The 21,106-nt window shown below is 39.5% G+C and overlaps 1 protein-coding gene and 1 pseudogene across 3 annotated transcripts in view; both read left to right on the top strand.

Moving 5' to 3' along the window:
* RASGEF1B (RasGEF domain family member 1B) overlaps positions 1-21,106 on the top strand; it is a 633,271-nt gene that overhangs the window by 110,612 nt on the left and 501,553 nt on the right. For all 3 annotated transcript variants that reach the window (XM_037989302.2, XM_037989300.2, XM_037989301.2), the window contains exon 2: positions 19,857-19,904. In XM_037989302.2, coding sequence (XP_037845230.1) covers positions 19,857-19,904 — 48 coding nt within the window. The remainder of the gene's footprint in view (positions 1-19,856; positions 19,905-21,106) is intronic.
* LOC119623377 (cytochrome c oxidase subunit 5B, mitochondrial pseudogene) lies at positions 5,061-8,662 on the top strand (annotated as a pseudogene).

Raw genomic sequence — 21,106 nt, 5'->3', positions numbered from 1 at the left:
ATTGGTTGAGGCAGGGGCAGGTCTGTTTTATGTTTTAAACTCAAATTTTAGTTTAACTCAAAAATTGAGTTTAATGTTTTAAACTCAAATTTTAGATTCTTCTTTGGAGGAAAGCAGACTCTTCACTGTTTACAGGGTTATTTTTGAGTTGCAAAATTCTGTTTCTTCCCCGTATTCCCCCATTCAGTTTTGGCTGTCACAATCAGAAAGCTCGAGGACACTTTTTTCTTGCATTTGTAGTGGAAACCTTAGCAGTAGATAATAACTGCTCCAGGTCTGTTAAATAGATGCATTCTCTAACCAATATTTATATTTCAAAGGATCTTGCATTTTAAGGAAAAGATTCACTGTAGAATTTTTAAATACAGTTATTAAAGTATGCATTTATATATCACAAATTATTTTGAAGTGACTAAAGAGAAAAGGAATATACATATAAAGAGTTAGAAGCCACTTTAATTGGCTGTCAATTGGAGAGCAATCAGAAACAAAGATAAACTTCTCTTAAGGCAAAATGTGAGTCAACTGGAAAACCAGATTTGTTTTACAAAAATTCTCACAGACGTAATATCAAGCATGCTTGTACTGGTATTGTGTAATGTTGTCATTGATCACTTCTCTTTGTCTTGTTGTTTTTATGTAGTTGATTCCACAAGCTATTGTTGTCGGTAATGGGAAGTCAGCTTTCAGTGACAGTTCATATGATAAGGATCCCCTCTTGGGTAAGGATCCTGCACCAAAGATAGTCATCAAGCATTTGTTTTTATAATTTCAAATCAGTGTTCAACATTGATAACCTATCAAGTAGAAAAATAATGGTACCTTACCTTTATATAGCATATGTTTTATGAAATTTCTGTGTGTTTCTTTATAGGTGAGTTCAGTGTTCTATTTGGAACTTTGTGTTTCTTATATTTTAGTCATTTTTGAATAATACAGAGGCTATCCATGACCTTATTTTTTAAATTAAAAGTGTCCCTGTTTAGACTGGTATAATATGTATTTGCTTGTGGAATGAGAAATGGGATTAGTTTCCACACTTTTTGAACAATGTTTGTTATTAAGTGAAAGAAAAAAAGAAATAAAAGCAAAAAAGAAAGATAAGGGCCCCAACCTAAAGCCTGCCTTCATTACCCATAAGTACCCATTCTTTGTCTAGTCAAAACCCTTTACATAAATGCAGTGATACGATCCCCATGTGTCGGGCACTGTGCTAGTCACGAGATACAAAATGGAATGGAATATGGTCCCCACTTTTAGGGAGTTTGCAGTCTAGTTCAGGAGATGGACCATTTCACCATCAACTATTTTTCAGTTTGCTCAAATGCTATTACAGATTGGTTTAGCTAAAGTGCATTTTCAGAGTCTAGTGGAGGTTGAACAATTCTGCTTGACTAGAAAGAGAGAGCTGGATAATACTTCACAGGAGCCCTGACGTTGGAAGTGGGTTTTGGAAGGTGAATTGGGGTTGAGAAGGGGATGAAGAAATTAGTAAAGCTTACGTTGGACTTATAAGCCACAGCCTATCAGACAACTGCTGTGTCTGGCGCATGAAGTAGGTGGGAGCCGGGCTTCCGCTGAGATGCGGTCTGCAAAGTTAGGGTGGAAGCTGCTTATTGATCATAGGGCAGCAGCAGGTGGACAGGAATTCATGCAGTAACGGAGGAAAGGTGTGTGAGAGACAGAGACATGGGAGAGATGAACTAGGCAGAGACACTTCCCTGTACAGTCTTACTTAACTTTCACATTAGAAGCACATAACGATTTTTGTTGTTGTTGTTGTTCAATTCAATTTCACAGGAATTTGCCGAGCATTTAATATATGTTTAAAAAGAGGTCATACAGGGCCATATTTATGTGACATCACCATGGGTGTGAATGATATCTCTCAGGAAGACCATGCAGAGAAAAGACAAACTGTAGCAGGGTGGGTAGGGGAGGAACTGACATAAGAGATAGTCCAAAATAGCATGATTGACAAGGTAGGAAGAGACCCAGGGGAGAGTAGCTATGGAGGCCAAGGGTAGACATTCAGGAAACTAGGAGTGGTTAACGATGTCACAAGCTGCAAAGTGGTAAAATAAGAAGAAAACTGCAAGTTGACACTTAGAAGATAGTTAGGAGTGGGATATGGAGCAAGTAGGCAGTGGGGGTCCTGGGGATGGAGGGTAGCAAGGAGCCATCTCCCAATTTCACCTAGAGCTGACCCTGTACAAAGGAGCCTTATTTAAGGCGATTTGAATACTTTGTTAACAGCTTTTAGAAAAGGTTGGTTGAGGACGGAGATTGAAGCTCTTGGCTTAAATTAAGGTTCTGGATTATTTATGGATTTAATTTATCCCTGTGATGCATGTCCCCAGTTGACACCAGCTATCAAGGGTTAGCAGCATTCTTTTCTTCTTGAAAAAGTAGGAAGAATATTTAATCATAACTGAGCTGCACTAATAGAAATTTTAATAAAACTGGGCTGAGCTAGGGCTGGGAGGTTTCATAAGCAATCAGAGTGTGTGAATGTTCCTCTGGGTGCTCTCTGTGCACTTGGCGTAATTCTCAGGACTGAAATATAGTATTTAATCCAAAAAGCTCACAGAGTTTTCATAAATGCAGTTTAATTTAAAGTCTGTGCAAGCACATGTGGTACATAAAGCACAACTTTCTGGGACTTTTAAGCCTCTCTACAACTTAGATAAAAGTTAAAAGAATAAAATCTTTGATAAATTTGGTAGCATGCTCATTTAAATTGTTTACCTTCAATGGAAATCCAAGTAAAGATTGAAACTCCACCTGCCTTTCTACATACTCAGCTTTTCCTTGAGGATAAATAAGAAGACCTGAAGAATTATTGCCATCTGGAGCTTAGAGGTCATCTAGTACAGTGTCTTCATTTTGCAGTGAGGAAACTTAGAGCCACAGAGGAGAAATGCCTTTTCCAAGGTGCATTACTGTTAGTGTCAGTGCTGGGAAAAGAATTAAGGTACTTGCAGTAGGGTGAAACCCCACATTGCTACTATTGCTGGCAATAAAAAAAAGCAATATGACTCAAACACTACAGATTCTTCCAATTCCTCCTTCAGACCTCTTTAATCCTGCTAGAGTTTTCTTTCCAAAAACAAATCTGATTGCATCATTCCTTCCATGTTAAAGTCTTCAGTGGCTCCTCTGAATAGTAGCTGGACCCCTACCTATTTCTGTGGTCATATGTACCCAACCACTGACCCTCATGGGCTACTTAACCATGTGCAGTCCTGGGACTCATCTTCTCTCATGCCTTTTCATTATGTCTTTCTGGGAGACCCGTCCACCTCCCTCGTACTTAACAACTCCTGTTCATCCTCCAGAATTCAGCCTTGTACTGCCACCTCCCAGAAGCCTTCCTGCACCTTCTCCCTTTGTGCTCCCATATTCTATGCGGTTGTATTTCTGTTATACCTGCCCGCCGATTGACGACTGTTTGCTTATATGTTTAACTATTTGCTTACGTGTTTGACTGTTCAACTAGAAGATCCTTGAGTGCAGAGAGAATGTTTTACCCATTTTGACATCCTGAGTATACAATGCCTGGGGTGTATAGTGTTCAGTAAGTGCTTATGGAATTGAATTGAACACTAACAACAAATGTAGAGAATTGTGAGTCTCTAATAGAATATTTAGATGAGAGTATATCCTATGAGCTCTCAACAGTTTGAAACTAGGCTAGTTCGTCCACCTCTTCTGCCAGTTTTCCATAACCTTTGGAGAAACTGGTCAACTTGTTATTCCCTAGGGACACCATATGCATTTATTCTTCCCACTGTGTCTTTGTCCATGACATTGTCTCTGGCTGGCAAGCCCCTTATTGTTTATTTAGCAGTTATTGACTACCTTTGTGTCTGACATTGTGTTGGGCTCTTATCTTTTCCTTCCTAAACAGGCCTCTACTATTTGAGGCCTCCTCAAGTTCTACCCACACTTGTATCTTCTTCTACTCAATGGTCTCAGTCCTCATCACTTTACTTCCTATAGGTATGGCACATTTGATATTTAATAAATGCTACCTTTTATGGTTATTTTTCATTCTGGGCATATTACACACTTGTTCAACTAAATTATAAGGTTCTTGAGGGCAGAGCTGTATTTTCAGCAGCAAACTTTATGTAGAGTCTTAATACATGTTGGTCAATGATCGAGAGGACTTGGGGGGCACATTTTTATGCTGAGGCTCTGTCACTGTGCAGTGTGTTTGTGAGGATGCTATTCATGGAGACAGGTCAGGATGGCTGTGGTCAGGGATTCTGGAATTGAAGGGCAACTTTGGGAAGCATAATTGTCCGAGTTCATTAAAAGTAAATATCTCCCAGTTGGAAAGATTAGATCATGTAGACATTTCCCCAAATTGCAGTGATTTATAGGCTTAATACCATAGCAATTAAAATCTGATTGGGATGGGGAATAATTTATCCAAAAAAATAAATAGAATTTACAAAGGAAATTCTGAAAAAGTATATTGTGAGAGGCTACTTTATTTAGCCTTTAAAAAGCTACAATTATTAAAATATTTTAGTACTCATTCACAAATTAAAAAATATTTTTCTTTTGTTGTTTTATCTATGCGTGCATGTTTTGTATTATACTATCATGCAAATGTAAAAATTGCCTGTAAACAATCTCATTTTGATGTGAGTCTTCATTTGAGGTAATGGTGGAAAAAAGCTTTAATATGCTTTCCTTTCCAAACACAACAGGGCAAGAAACTGGATTACAGTGAAAGAAAAGGCATTGAGAAGTATTTTTTTTTTTTTTTTAAATCATGGTCCCTTCACATAAAAAATAATTATATTATTCCAGAGAGAACACAAAACAGAGGCAAAGGGCAGAGTTTTTCTATAGATATCGTTAGGATGTCCAGTTAGCCTCTTGGGGGTGGGGAGATGGGAAGAATCTAGTAAAATAAATACCAAATAGATTAAGTAATTAAGTATAAAAATCAAACCACAGTCCAGCGTGAAAAAAACCAACCGAAGATTTATCAAACTCTGGAGGGGGTATGCTTTACATACGTGGGGCTCTGAAAGGGCTTAGTGATGGCTGCATTGCACATGAAGATCTACAGTACTCATGCTGACCCTGTCCAGCACTGGGTCCCCAACGGCAACCGGCATATATCGGGTTCCACGGTTACTTGTAAGAATGTGGGGATGCATGGAGTGTAAATGAACGTGTAGACCTTCAGAATGATTGGCTTTGACAGTTCTCTGTGTGCATATGTGTGTTTTGGTTCCCTGTGAACTCTAGAAAGGGGAGAGAAGAAGAAATGGCCTCATGGGACTTCCATGTCACCACTTCTGACACTTCAGGGCTGTGTCATTCTTCATGTATTATTGGAGGGAGGTGCAAAGGAGGACAAGATCTCAGAACTGAAAGAGAGAGAGAAAAAAATGCAGTTATTTTAAGGATGTAAGATGGGGAGTGGGACGTGGTGGGAGTGTATTTCTAAATGCTTTTTAAGCAATTTTAATCATCTTTCTATTTCTGTGGTGGCAAATAAAATGTCTGCCTCTCAGGCTTCATGTCTTTTTCTCTAGCTAAAAAGCACTTGTAAGCTGGAAAAGAAGCTCCTCCATCTGGATTTTTGTTAGTTTCATAACTGCTTCATTACAGACATCAATAGGCCCATTACACTGTAGTTATAGCTGGCTTAGTTGGCTTTCTGAGGACAGAGTTGTATCTGCCTGGCTCACCCTTGTATCCCCTCCACTTATCTGTTACCTATTTTAGAGTAGAAACTTGCAAACATTTGTGGAATGAATAAATAAATGCCTATTGTGTATCTTCAGAGAGTGGTAAAGACCTCTCAGACATAACCCTTGATTTGGAGTTTATCATGCGAAAAAATATCTGACCTTTATTAACACTTACTTTGTGACATTGTGTTTTCAGAGAACGCTCACTATTAAACTTTCTTACATTAATTAGCCTTAGAGACATACGAATCCAGAATACATTATAGTCATTTGTCTTGGACTTGTTCATGCACTGAGTTCATTGTTTTATTTTGAGCACAGCTCCTTTTTCCCCTCTGTACTGTAAAGTTATTAATAGAAATAGGAGCTTCCCAGCTTCAGTGACATGCCTGAGAGGGATGTTCAAAAGAGACAGAAGGATTCATCTCCTAAGTAATTTGTATGCTTGGAGTACCACTCCTTAGAAACCCTGCTCTTTGTTGCTAACGTGGTTCATGATAGGGCTGGCATGCAGGAGTGAAGGCAACCAGGGAAGACAGGGAGAAATGGGAGCCTAGAACTAAAGCCCTCCTGTCCCCACCCCAACACTAGGCAGGTGTTAAGGGTGGGCCAGGTGGAGGCATTAGCTAGCAGTGGGAAGAAAGAACAAGGCAAGTAGGCAGACCACAGCACCCAAGCAGTCATGAGGCAGTCCTGGAAGAGGGTGTAAATGTAGACAGTAGGCGGAAAGGCATCTGGGAGATGAGTTAGTGTGGTGGTTAAGAATAGTAGGTTTTGGAAGCAACTCAAGTGTCCATCAGTAGATGAACTACAGACCGTAACTCCCTTGTCCTCTGCCTTCCACTTTGGTTTGTCTGATGGACACTGGCAGCAGGTGATAGGAGGGTTACAGGAGAGAATCCTCCAGCTCCTTGCCCGCTGGGCTACATACTGGCAGCCACTGTGCCCCTGTAGTACTTTCTCCTGTGGCTAAAGCTCTCTCAGAGATTGCCTGTGTGGGGTTAGTGATGATAATCACTTCCTACTTTTGTTAACCTGGGGTGCCTCCCCATCTCTTATTGGTTTCATTAAGCCTGTCTGTGCCTCTGTACAACTATGCTTGATTAAACTCTCTCCAGAGAGCCCCGTGTTTCCTGCTGGGTTCCTGACTGTTGCAGTGATACAGTGCTATTACCAGAAAGAAGGGGATGGATGCAGGGCAAACAATAACAACAGATGCCTGGCAGCAACTGATGCTGACCCACTACGGCCCCCTGGATTGTAACTCTCCAGTCATCTCCCACGGACGGGATTGGGCCCACAGCTCTCCAGTTACCCCAGATGTGGGAAGAGAAAAAAAATTGGAAAAGGAGAATCTAGAAGGGCCTGACAGCAGCCCAGAATGACCAGAGAGGAGTTTTGTCCTAAGTGTTTGTACAGATATTCCTCTAAAAGGAAGGACTCCTTACATTTCTGTTGGGAAGTCAGATACTTTCCGTTTCCCTAGTGTGGACGAGGAGGTGGTGGTCCTACATTCTAAAAGAATTGCAGTTCGGAGTGTCATGGGCCTTTTGAATTTAAACTGTCTTCATGATTTCTTTTAAAGAAGATTGGATTGAAAACCAGCTCCCAAATCAGAGGAGTATCTTCTGTCAAGACTGTGTAGTCAGTCTTGACTGCGTTGTTAGCATCCTGCAAATCGTGAAGTGACAAACACTCTTGTTTCTGAACTTTCCATTTTAGTCATTTCTTCTTGTGTCATTCCAGAAAACAGGCAACACATGGATGTGGAATGGGAGACTTTCTTAATGTCATATCAGCTCAGAGGTGTCCCTTGTGCCAGTCTCTGAGCATGGGGTGACACTTCCAAACAGGTTATTACTCCTATGAGTTATTGGGTTGCTAATCACCCCATTTACAGAGTGATCCCATTACATTACCCTGCAGTGTTCATTTAAGGGCGCTTAGACCAAAGCCCATATTTAAGAGTGCTCCCTTGTCTATTTCATCTTGGGGTTTAAATTGAATTCTCTAATGTTGGTAGAGCAACCTGAATCATTTCGTAATTCAGCTAAAAATAGCAGAGGGATCATAAATGTAGACCCCTTTCTCGATGTGAGTACTATCATGGGTGGGGAAAATGCATAGTATTTGCTGGGAGAGGCCACTTAAATTCCCTTTTGGTTTCCATTAAAGTCCTGCATGCGTTGTACTCAGTCACAACTGCAGGCTTAGATGTCAGAACACTCATTTTCATAAATAGACCTGGAAAACATAATCACATTCAACCCTTGCTGTTTTGAACTCTAGAGTAACTTTAGAGAACACACTATTTTAACTAACACTTACTTATAACAGTTAAGGTCAAAATTCCAGACAGTTTGTTATTCAATTATAGAAGGAAATCAGGGATTTCTTTTATAAGGTTTTCTGCTGCTGCTCCTGTCTCTTTTGAGTATGTGTGTGTATGTGGGAGTCAAGGTTAGCCTTGTTAGGTAGCCTATTTTTATTTAAATGTGTTGAAGTCTACAATAAAACATTATACAGACATTCCCCAAGTTGCAGGCGTGGTGGTTTCAAGGTTACTTCATGGAGCTGGAGCACTGGCTGTGCAGGCCCTGAGGGCCTGTGGTCCCAATGGGGTGGCTGTGGCGTGCTCCATGGCATCTGGAGGTGGTGTTCCTACTGATGATGAGCTGACGACTGGATTGGAGATGCAGGTCATGATGGTTGCAGGGAAGGGACTGGACCTATATAGTGTATTACCCCCAAAGGTAGTTTCAGGCACCAAGGAAGACCCTAATTTAGTTTCCTCCATCACCAACAAGAGTATAGCGGGCTGCATCTGTGAAGAGGACAACAGTGCTGTCATCTGGTTTTGGCTGCACAAAGGCAAGACCCAGCAGCAATGCCCTAGCTGTGGAACCCATTATAAGCTGCTGCCCCACCAGGTGGCCCACTGAGCCCATGCACTAAGTTACTCAAAATGTGCTGTAAAGTTTCTTCTTTCCAACTAAGACTAGCTCTTGTATTGGCTGATATACCAGATCAGGCTGTATACCTGATCTGTGAATGTTTCTTGTATATGTGGTGCCAGTTACAACATAACAACTCCTCCCCTACCTTCCCCACTGGCAAGCTATTCTGCTCTGCTCTCCTTTCCTTCTTGCCATTCATTAGTTCCAGAGAGCCATCTTGGGGTTCTTGGACACTAATGCCAGCTAAAGTCTGACTTAGGCACATTTCTGACCTACTTACCTCTTCTCCATGACTTTCCTTCTTTCTTTTGAGGTAGTTATTCATGTAGAATAGTTTTCATTGCCTTATCTTTCCTTTCTTTTCAAATTTTTACTCAATTTTTTGAGAAAAGCAAGTTTTTTTCCTTTTCATTTTCTCCCCATTTCTGCATTTTCCAAGCTAGGAGACAGGTGAAAATAGGCAATAGTCCATCTTTGGTGGGAGCTGACCTGGGCCAGTGTGCCTGCCTCAGGTAGTCGTCTAATAGCCTTTAGTTACCTTGCTCCTCCTCACCACTAGGAGTCCTGAGTGACCCTGTTCATAGATGCTAAAGATCAGAGCAATGTTGGTGATGCACTTGAACTGAGAAAAGCAAAACTACCCACTTGGGAGGGAAGGGTGAGGGGCATCGGTCACATTAGCTGTGAATAGCATGTCTTGAAATTTCTGTAAAGGCCTCTTCAGAATTCCAGAATTTCTATCTTGGTCTTCATCTTCTTCAAATTAAATATACATTTTATTTTACACTATTATTCAAGATATATGGAAAAAGTAAAACAGGTTCTTAATTGATTTTTATTATTTTTTACTTTCTTTAATTGTCATTAGTGTGGTAGTTTACTGCTTTTTATTGCAACTACATAGCATTTCAGTTATATTAGTGATTAAATAAGCCTTTGTGGTATAGCCTATAAAATGATCTCTATAGGGACAGTAAACTCTAGTCTTTAACACCTAACTTATGAAAGAAATTTTTAGAAGGCCACTGGATTGTAAATAGGAGACCCACTCCATAGCATGGTATGTGTAATGCAGATGATCTTTATTAAGCCCACCCTCCATTCTATCAAGACCCAAGAGCTCATTTAATGTCAAACAAAAAAGGCATTTCTTTTATTTATTTTTATTTTTATTTTTTTAATTGTTATGCATTAAGTTCTAGGGTACATGTGCATAACGTGCAGGTTTGTTACATATGTATACTTGTGCCATGTTGGTGTGCTGCACCCATCAACTCGTCAGCACCCATCAACTCGTCCTTTACATCAGGTATAACTCCCAATGCAATCCCTCCCCCCTCTCCCCTCCCCATAATAGGCCCCAGTGTGTGATGTTCCCCTACCCGAGTCCAAGTGATCTCATTGTTCAGTTCCCACCTATGAGTGAGAACATGCGGTGTTTGGTTTTCTTTTCTTGCGATAGTTTGCTGAGAATGATGGTTTCCAGCTTCATCCACGTCCCCACAAAGGACCCAAACTCATCCTTTTTTATGGCTGCATAGTATTCCATGGTGTATATAGGCCACATTTTCTTAATCCAGTCTGTCACTGATGGACATTTGGGTTGATTCCAAGTCTTTGCTATTGTGAATAGTGCCGCAATAAACATATGTGTGCGTGTGTCTTTATAGCAGCATGATTTATAATCCTTTGGGTATATACCCAGTAATGGGATGGCTGGGTCATATGGTACATGTAGTTCTAGATCCTTGAGGAATCGCCATACTGTTTTCCATAATGGTTGAACTAGTTTACAATCCCACCAACAGTGTAAAAGTGTTCCTATTTCTCCACATCCTCTCCAGCACCTGTTGTTTCCTGACTTTTTAATGATCCCCATTCTAACTGGTATGAGATGGTATCTCATTGTGGTTTTGATTTGCATTTCTCTGATGGCCAGTGATGATGAGCATTTTTTCATGTGTCTGTTGGCTATATGCATGTCTTCTTTTGAGAAATGTCTGTTCATATCCTTTGCCCACTTTTTGATGTGGTTGTTTGTTTTTTTCTTGTAAATTTGTTTGAGTTCTTTGTAGGCTCTGGATATTAGCCCTTTGTCAGATGAGTAGATTGCAAAAATTTTCTCCCATTCTGTAGGTTGCCTATTCACTCTGATGGTAGTTTCTTTTGCTGTGCAGAAGCTCTTTAGTTTAATTAGATCACATTTGTCAATTTTGGCTTTTGTTGCTGTTGCTTTTGGTGTTTTACACATGAAGTCCTTGCCCATGCCTATGCCCTGAATGTTATTACCTAGGTTTTATTCTAGGGTTTTTATGGTATTATGTCTAACATTTAAGTCTCTAATCCATCTTGAATTAATTTTCATATAAGGAGTAAGGAAAGGATCCAGTTTCAGCTTTCTACTTTTGGCTAGCCAATTTTCCCAGCACCATTTATTAAATAGGGAATCCTTTCCCCATTTCTGGTTTCTCTCAAGTTTGTCAAAGATCAGATGGCTATAGATGTGTGGTATTATTTCTGAGGACTCTGTTCTGTTCCATTGGTCTGTATCTCTGTTTTGGTACCAGTACCATGCTGTTTTGGTTACTGTAGCCTTGTAGTATAGTTTGAAGTCAGGTAGCGTGATGCCTCCAGCTTTGTTCTTTTGACTTAGGATTGTCTTGGAGATGCGGGCTCTTTTTTGGTTCCATATGAACTTTAAAGCAGTTTTTTCCAATTCTGTGAAGAAGCTCATTGGTAGCTTGATGGGGATGGCATTGAATCTATAAATTACCTTGGGCAGTATGGCCATTTTCATGATATTGATTCTTCCTATCCATGAGCATGGTATGTTCTTCCGTTTGTTTGTGTCCTCTTTGATTTCACTGAGCAGTGGTTTGTAGTTCTCCTTGAAGAGGTCCTTTACATCCCTTGTAAGTTGGATTCCTAGGTATTTTATTCTCTTTGAAGCAATTGTGAATGGAAGTTCACATTCATGATTTGGCTCTCTGTTTGTCTGTTACTGGTGTATAAGAATGCTTGTGATTTTTGCACATTGATTTTGTATCCTGAGACTTTGCTGAAGTTGCTTATCAGCTTAAGGAGATTTTGGGCTGAGACAATGGAGTTTTCTAAATATACAATCATGTCATCTGTAAACAGGGACAATTTGACTTCTTCTTTTCCTAACTGAATATGCTTTATTTCTTTCTCTTGCCTAGTTGCCCTGGCCAGAACTTCCAACACTATGTTGAATAGGAGTGGTGAGAGAGGGCATCCCTGTCTTGTGCCAGTTTTCAAAGGGAATTTTTCCAGTTTTTGCCCATTCAGTATGATATTGGCTGTGGGTTTGTCATAAATAGTTCTTATTATTTTGAGATACGTTCCATCAGTACCGAATTTATTGAGAGTTTTTAGCATGAGGGGCTGTTGAATTTTGTCAAAGGCCTTTTCTGCAACTATTGAGATAATCATGTGGCTTTTGTCTTTGGTTCTGTTTATATGCTGGATTACGTTTATTGATTTGCATATGTTGAACCAGCCTTGCATCCCAGGGATGAAGCCCACTTGATCATGGTGGATAAGCTTTTTGATGTGCTGCTGGATTCAGTTTGCCAGTATTTTACTGAGGATTTTTACATCGATGTTCATCAGGGATATTGGTCTAAAATTCTCTTTTTTTGCTGTGTCTCTGCCAGGCTTTGGTATCAGGATGATGTTGGCCTCATAAAATGAGTTAGGGAGGATTCCTTCTTTTTCTGTTGATTGGAATAGTTTCAGAAGGAATGGTACCAGCTCTTCCTTGTACCTCTGGTAGAATTCAGCTGTGAATCCATCTGGTCCTGGACTTTTTTTGGTTGGTAGGCTATTAATTATTGCCTCAATTTCAGAGCCTACTATTGGTCTATTCAGGGATTCAACTTCTTCCTGGTTTAGTCTTGGAAGAGTGTATGTGTCCAGGAGTTTATCCATTTCTTCTAGGTTTTCTAGTTTATTTGCATAGAGGTGTTCATAGTATTCTCTGATGATAGTTTGTATTTCTGTGGGGTCGGTGGTGATCTCCCCCATAAAAATGATATCATTTTTTATTGCATCTATTTGATTCTTCTCTCTTTTCCTCTTTATTAGTCTTGCTAGTGGTCTATCAATTTTTTTGGTCTTCTCAAAAAACCAGCTCCTCGATTCATTGATTTTTTGGAGGGTTTTTTGTGTCTCTATCTCCTTCAGTTCTGCTCTGATCTTAGTTATTTCTTGCCTTCTGCTAGCTTTTCAATGTGTTTGCTCTTGCTTCTCTAGTTCTTTTAATTGTGATGTTAGGGTGTCAGTTTTAGATCTTTCCTGCTTTCTCTTGTGGGCATTTAGTACTATAAATTTCCCTCTACACACTGCTTTAAATGTGTCCCAGAGATTCTGGTATGTTGTATCTTTGTTCTCATTGGTTTCAAAGAACATCTTTATTTCTGCCTTCATTTCGTTATGTACCCAGTAGTCATTCAGGAGCAGGTTGTTCAGTTTCCATGTAGTTGAGCGGTTTTGATTGAGTTTCTTAGTCCTGAGTTCTAGTTTGATTGCACTGTGGTCTGAGAGACAGTTCATTACAATTTCTGTTCTTGTACATTTGCTGAGGAGTGCTTCCAATTTTTTTTTTGTTTTGAGATGGAGTCTGGCTTTGTCGCCCAGGCTGGAGTGCAATGGCCAGATCTCAGCTCACTGCAAGCTCTGACTCCCGGGTTTATGCCATTCTTCTGCCTCAGCCTCCCGAGTAGCTGGGACTACAGGCACCCGCCACCTCGCCTGGCTAGTTTTTTGTATTTTTTAGTAGAGACGGGGTTTCACCGTGTTAGCCAGGATGGTATCGATCTCCTGACCTCATGATCCGCCTGCCTCGGCCTCCCAAAGTGCTGGGATTACAGGGTTGAGCCACCATGCCCAGCCGGGGAGTGCTTCCAATTATGTGGTCAATTTTGGAATAAGTGCGATGTGGTGCTGAGAAGAATGTATATTCTGTTGATTTGGGGTGGAGAGTTCTGTAGATGTCTATTAGGTCTGCTTGGTGCAGAGGTGAGTTCAATTCCTGGATATCCTTTTTAAGTTTCTGTCTCGTTGATCTGTCTAATGTTGACAGTGGGGTGTTGAAGTCTCCCATTATTATTGTATGGGAGTCTAAGTCTCTTTGTAAGTCTCTAAGGACTTGCTTTATGAATCTGGGTGCTCCTGTATTGGGTGCATATATATTTAGGATAGTTAGCTCTTCCTGTTGAATTGATCCCTTTACCATTATATAATGGCCTTCTTTGTCTCTTTTGATCTTTGATGGTTTAAAGTCTGTTTTATCAGAGACTAGGATTGCAACCCCTGCTTTTTTTTATTCTCCATTTGCTTGGTAGGTCTTCCTCCATCCCTTTATTTTGAGCTTATGTGTGTCTCTGCAGATGAGATGGGTCTCTTGAATACAGCAAACTGATGGGTCTTGACTCTTTATCCATTTTGCCAGTCTGTGTCTTTTAATTGGACCATTTAGTCCATTTACATTTAAGGTTAATATTGTTATGTGTGAACTTGATCATATCATTATGATATTAACTGGTTATTTTGCTCATTAGTTGATGCAGTTTCTTCCTAGTCTCAATGGTCTTTACCTTTTGGCATGTTTTTGCAATGGCTGGTACTGGTTGTTCCTTTCCATGTTTAGTGCTTTCTTCAGGGTCTCTTGTAAGGCAGGCCTGGTGGTGACAAAATCTCTAAGCATTTGCTTCTCTGTAAAGGATTTTATTTCTCCTTCACTTATGAAACTTAGTTTGGCTGGATATGAGATTCTGGGTTGAAAATTCTTTTCTTTAAGAATGTTGAATATTGGCCCCCACTCTCTTCTGGCTTGTAGCGTTTCTGCTGAGAGATCTGCTGTTAGTCTGATGAGCTTCCCTTTGTGGGTAACCGGACCTTTCTCTCTCGCTGCGCTTAACAGTTTTTCCTTCATTTCAACTTTGGTTAATCTGGCAATTATGTGTCTTGGAGTTGCTCTTCTCAAGGAGTATCTTTGTTTCATTCTCTGTATTTCCTGAATTTGAATGTTGGCCTGCCTTACTACATTGGGGAAGTTCTCCTGGATGATATCCTGAATAGTGTTTTCCAACTTGGTTCCATTTTCCCCCTCACTTTCAGGCACCCCAATCAGACATAGACTTGGTCTTTTCATATAATCCCATGCTTCTTGTAGGCTTTGTTCATTTCTTTTTCCTCTTTTTTCTTTAGACTTCTCTTTTCACTTCATTTCATTCATTTGATCCTCAATTGCTGATGCTCTTCCTTGCAGTTGGTCGAGTCGGTTACTGAAGCTTGTGCATTTGCCATGTATTTCTTGTGGCATGGTTTTTATCTCTGTCAGTTCGTTTATGGCCTTCTCTGCATTGATTATTCTAGTTATCCATTCTTCCATTCTTTTATCAAGATTTTTAGTTTCTTTGCGCTGGGTACGTAATTCCTCCTTTAGCTCTGAGAAGTTTGATGGACTGAAGCCTTCTTCTCTCAACTCGTCAAAGTCATTCTCTGTCCAGCTTTGATCCGTTGCTGGTGATGAGCTGCGTTCCTTTGGAGGGGGAGATGTGCTCTTATTTTTTGAATTTCCAGCTTTTCTGCCCTGTTTTTTTCCCATCTTTGTGATTTTATCTGCCTTTGGTCTTTGATGATGGTGACGTACTGATGGCATTTTGGTGTGGGTGTCCTTCCTGTTTGTTAGTTTTCCTTCTAACAGTCAGGACCCTCAGCTGTAGGTCTGTTGGAGATTGCTTGAGGTCCACTCCAGACCCTGTTTGCCTGGGTATCAGCAGCAGAGGCTGCAGAAGATAGAATATTGCTGAACAGCGAGTGTACCTATCTGATTCTTGATTTGGAAGCTTCGTCTCAGTGGTGTACCCCTCCGTGTGAGGTGTGGGGTGTCGGTCTGCCCCTAGTGGGGGATGTCTCCCAGTTAGGCTACTCAGGGGTCAGGGACCCACTTGAGAGGCAGTCTGTCTGTTCTCAGATCTCAACCTCCGTGTTGGGAGATCCACTGCTCTCTTCAGAGCTGTCAGACAGGGTCGTTTGCATCTGCAGAGGTTTCTGCTGCTTTTTTGTTTGTTTGTTTAGCCATGCCGTGTCCCCACAGGTGGAGTCTACAGAGACAGGCAGGCCTCCTTGAGCTGCTGTGGGCTCCACCCAGTTTGAGCTTCCCAGTGGCTTTGTTTACCTACTTAAGCCTCAGCAATGGCGGGTGCGCCTCCTCCAGCCTCACTGCTGCCTTGCCGTTAGATCACAGACTGCTGTGCTAGCAATGAGGGAGGCTCCATGGGCGTGGGACCCTCTGGGCCAGGTGTGGGATATAATCTTCTGGTGTGCCGTTTGCTAAGACCCTTGGTACAGCACAGTTTTGGGGTGGGAGTTACCCGATTTTCCAGGTGTTGTGTTTCTCAGTTCCCCTGGCTAGGAAAAGGGATTCCCTTCTTCCTTGCACTTCCCAAGAGAGGTGATGCCCCGCCCTGCTTCAACTCTGGCTGGTGGGGCTGCAGCAACTGACCAGCACCGATTGTGTGGCACTCCCTAGTGAGATGAACCCAGTACCTCAGTTGAAAATGCTGAAATCACCTGTCTTCTGTGTCGCTGGTGCTGGGAGCTGGAGACTGGAGCTGTTCCTATTTGGCCATCTTGCTCCGCCCCCTCTGCAATCAAGGCATTTCTTTAGAATTGAATTGACTTTTAATTCCCTATAGAAATTGAGGGCTTTTCCTTTAAGTCATGTTGACTGTCATGACTTTGAGTTGTATACAAAGGCCATATTCATGGATGTTTTTGGGATTTAATATGGTATAGAAACCCAGTCAAATTTCTAAAAAATATAAATACACACACAGTTTGTGGGGTTTTTTTTTTTTTTAAATTGGAGATGTTAAAGAACTATTGTAGATCTGATTTTGGGCTAGTGTGAATAATTTGCCAACATTTACCCTGTTTCACTTCTCCTAGCCCAAGTTACCACTGTCCTTGGCAGGTGAGTGGTTCTCAAATTGTTCTTTGTAGACCATATATCTATTTCAGTTCTCTGGGGTGCTTGTTAAAATGCACATTCCAGGGAGATATCCTACACCTACATCTTCTTACTTGGAATTTTTGGAGTTGGAGTTGGGAAAATGGAATGGTTAACAGCTCCCTAACTGATCTTTATGAACTCTAGAGTTTGGGAAGAATTGATCCAGACTATCTTTCTCAGAATTTACATGGTTGACAACGAATGTGATGATAATGGTCCATTTTGATTCAGAGCTTTGTTTTGCTGGATCTCCATTTTCTGGATTTTTGACTTCTTCTTTGGAGTAGATTTGTATTAGTTTTCTAGGGCTTCCATAATAAAATACCACAGGTTGGGTGGCTTAAATAGCAGAAATTTATTTTCTCACAGTTCTGAGAGAGACTAGAACTCTAAGATTAAGCTGTCAGCAGGGTTGATTTCATCTGGAGGCCTCTCTCCGTGGCTTGCAGATGGATATCTTTGTCTTCATGTGGTCTTTCCTCTGCGTATGGGTATTGTTTGTGTCTTAATCTCCTCTTCTTATAAGGATGCCAGTCGTATTGGATTAGGGCCTGTCTATATGACCCAATCTTACCTTATTTATCTCAAAAGCCTGTATTTCCAAATACAATCCCATTCGAAGGTACTGGGTTAGAATTTCAACATATAAATTTTAGTGGGAAATAATTCATCTCATAACAGTCTAGATCTCAAAACATGATACGAATAAGTGAAAGATGAACACTTGATTTCATCTCAAGTTTCTTTCCCCATCCTGGCTCTGTTCATTTGAAGGACGTCTACTACTGATTGGTCTTTCTATTGGTCTCTCTTGTCTAAGGCAGCAGAAGGGAAGTAGGGACAATGACAACTTGCTTTTCATTGGCCCTATTCCTCATAAGGTTTGTTTCTTTGCTTTAGGCTCAACTGTTATAAATGACTAAGGGTGGCAGTTCTCAAAGGGAATCTCAGAAGTAAAAACTCTTGTAATAATATTAAGAAGATATTCTTTGCCTTTTTTATTGGGTGACATTTGCACTGATTGTGTAGAAGCAATAGTGGCTAAAACTTTTGGAGCTTTAGCATGACTTAACACAGTAGGACCAAACTGTATAGTAATCTTTATAATTTCACCACTGTGCATTTGCACTGCAGAAAAAAATGTCTGTTTCACTTAAGAATGCCCTTGATGAAATAATAAAAATTATTAAGTTTGTTAAATCTTAACCCTCAAGTACACATCGCTTTAGTATTCTGTGTGATAAAATGAAAAGTATGCATACAGCACTTTTGCTCCATTCAAAGTTTCAGTGGCTGTTTTGAGGAAGAGCACTGTGCAATTGAATTGTGAGCTGAACTAGTCTCTTTTTTCATAAAAGACCATTTTATCTTGAAAGAACAAGAGATGAACTATGATTATTTAGATTCAGGTGGCTGGCAGACATGTTTGCTAAAATGAATGAAGTAAGTGTATCACTTCAAGGAAGCAACTGATGGTATTTGTTGCCTGTGATAAAATTCAAGCTTTCAAGAGAATATTAGAATTTTAGAAAGCTTGTATCTGTTACTATGAGCTTAATAGCTTATAAGCAGTTGAAGATTTTTTCAGTGAGGTTGGTTATTAACGAAATGTGATTTGGGGGATATTATATAATGAAATGGGTCAACATTTGGGAATTCTGCATAACTCACTGAACCAGTGTTTTCAAAACAACCAATACAAGATGCTACAAAAGATCTATTTAAACTGTAAGATAGACCAACATATTTTAATGTAACATAGTATAAAATGTTATGGTATGATGTTCATGCAGATTATATATTGCAACTTAACCCTTAAGAAATTACCACTTGCTAAGTTTTGGCATATTATCAGAGAAGAATATCCACAATTGTCTGAAAAGATCATTACAAATACTCTTTCCTTTTCCAACCTCATATCTGAGTGAGGCTGGATTTTCTTCATTTATTGAAAGCAAAAACCTATCAAGATAGATGAAATCAAAAGCAGTTATGAGAATCTAGCTATCTTCTTTTTAAGCTAAACATTAAATAAATTTGCAAAAATGTAAATGTCATCTCACTATTTTTTTCTGTTTTGGTGTATACATAAAATACATTTTTAAACATGTAGTGAACTTATTCTTGCTGTTTTAAGATGAATTAATAAATACATGTTTAAAAATTTCTCAACTCCAATTTTTAATAAGGTGAATATTGGTAGATATAACCCATAAAAACAAAAGCTTTTTGGGAACTTCAATACTTTTAAAAACTATAAATAGACTTTGAGACCACAAAGTTTGAGGACTGCTGACTTAGGAAGACATTTTTCTAGCTATGTTGCAGTAAATTATTTAGAGTTAACTTTGATTCATAGTATGTTTAAAGAAAAATATATTCACCATGTAAATACTAAATGTAGTAAACTTGACTTGCTTTTTTCTCATTGGGAGAAAAATCATAATAATGTTCCATATCAAAATATTCTCATGCATGGCTTAATGCCTAGTTTACCTTTGCTAATCCCAGATCAGTTTAGATAATCATGAACAAACTGGAAGAAAAAAAAGCCCTATATAAGAACTAATGTTTTCGAGAGCTTTTATCAATGTAGTGAAAATTTATTTAAGTTAACAGATTAAAATCTGCCCTATAAGAAATGCACTTGGAAATCTTCCCATAAGCATATTCTTTTCTTCATTCTGCCTGTTTTGTTGGGTTCCAATTTATAGGACATTTGTTTCCTTCCCTTCCTTCTCTTTTTTCTTTCTTACCTCTCCTTTCACTCACTTTCTTCCTTCTTTCCCTTTCCTTTATTAGAGCTGCGGGCATTTCTTTATATGCTGCAGTTTTTGGTTTCTGCCAGTGTCCTCTAAGAAAAGATGCTGACTTGGTAAACATGAACAAGGCATTGCCAAAGTGTAGGTCAGTCTTTGCATTCTCAGCTCTAGTACTTAAGTAGTATGTAAATTTCAAATTTCAACACTGGAGTCTGTGCTGTGTTTCTAGTCTTAGATTTCTAGATGCTATGAAGGAAGTTTAGGGGAAAGGATTTTAACTTAAAACTTGTACCTTCTGTAAGAAGAAATGACTTCAAAATACATTGTACTACTATACTGTGTTTTTCATAGATTTCTTTCTCATTTTTTCCTTTAGTCTAAAAGTCATTCCCGAGTTGGCCTGAAATCAAGCACCAAGCAAAAGGTATGTGTTTTCTTCTATATTGTTGCTTTAAAAAATAATTATTTTGGGTGGGTGCCTTTTTATTTTTTTTCCTTCCTGAAGAGAATGACTTGTCTTTGGACAGCCAGGGCATACCCAGAAACAAAGTAGTTTTTATTCTCATTTGCTTTGCCTTCATAATAGCAAAACTGAAATTGGAAAGGGATCCTTGAAATGAAATGTAATTTGAGGGAGATTCTTGAAACCCAGTGACAGAACTGGAGAATTTTCCCATGACTTACAAGCAATTCTGAAAGCAAGGTCAGAAGATACCGTACTATATTCAGCTTTTTTATTTTCTAAGCACTTCACAGTGAAGGAATTTGTTCCTATTTCAGTTCATATTTTTACTAAACTTTACTCTCTCAACATTTGTTGTGGAGAATGACCCTCACTCATGACCTGTGATGAATTGGTTAAAACACAAGCTCTGAGAGTCAGAAAGAATTGGTTTCAGTTCTTGGTTCTGCCACTTTACTATGTGATCTTAAACATATTTGTGTAGAGAAGATGATCATACCCACTAGGGTAGTATATGTTAAGGATAAAATGAGATAATATATGTGAAAACACTTATATCCCAGTACCTGGTGTAAAGTAGCCTTTTAATAATTTTGAGGTTCTATATTTCATTGATAGTTTAGAAATTCGAACAATTGAAAACTTGAAATTTCAAAATATTAATTCTCAAACGTACATGAATACACGCATACACACTTAAATTATGTTAATTCCTGGCGATACATGGGACAAGTTCAGAGAAGTTCATGTTTAACTTTAGAGAGGTTCATATTTACATATTCTTCCAGTGTAGAAGTTTACACTGATGGGAGTACTTGCCTAGCCTTTCAGAATAATGGACACAGTAACTCAGAATACCTTTCTTGATGCCAATTGTCAGAGAAAAAAACACTGCAAAAATTCAAAGCATCTAAGAGGTGCTGAAGAAGATTAAAAGAGACAACACATGTGGAAGCACTAAGCCCATGCCTGTGTCAACAGTCGCTGTTTTTGTTAAAGAAACATTATGTTGATCGGGAAGATGGACAGACCCAGGTTCCTACCCAGCTCCAATACTTACCACATACAAAGAGCTAACATTGATATGGCAAGCCCTATGCTCCAGGTACAGTACTAGCATTTTACGATGAACTCATTTAATAGTTTCAGTGACCTAATGAGGT

The sequence above is a fragment of the Chlorocebus sabaeus genome, chromosome 7 (genome assembly GCF_047675955.1).
Source record: "Chlorocebus sabaeus isolate Y175 chromosome 7, mChlSab1.0.hap1, whole genome shotgun sequence".
NCBI lineage: Eukaryota > Metazoa > Chordata > Mammalia > Primates > Cercopithecidae > Chlorocebus > Chlorocebus sabaeus.
Note: the sequence above shows the minus strand (reverse complement) of the source record. Positions and strands in the feature narration are given on the sequence as shown.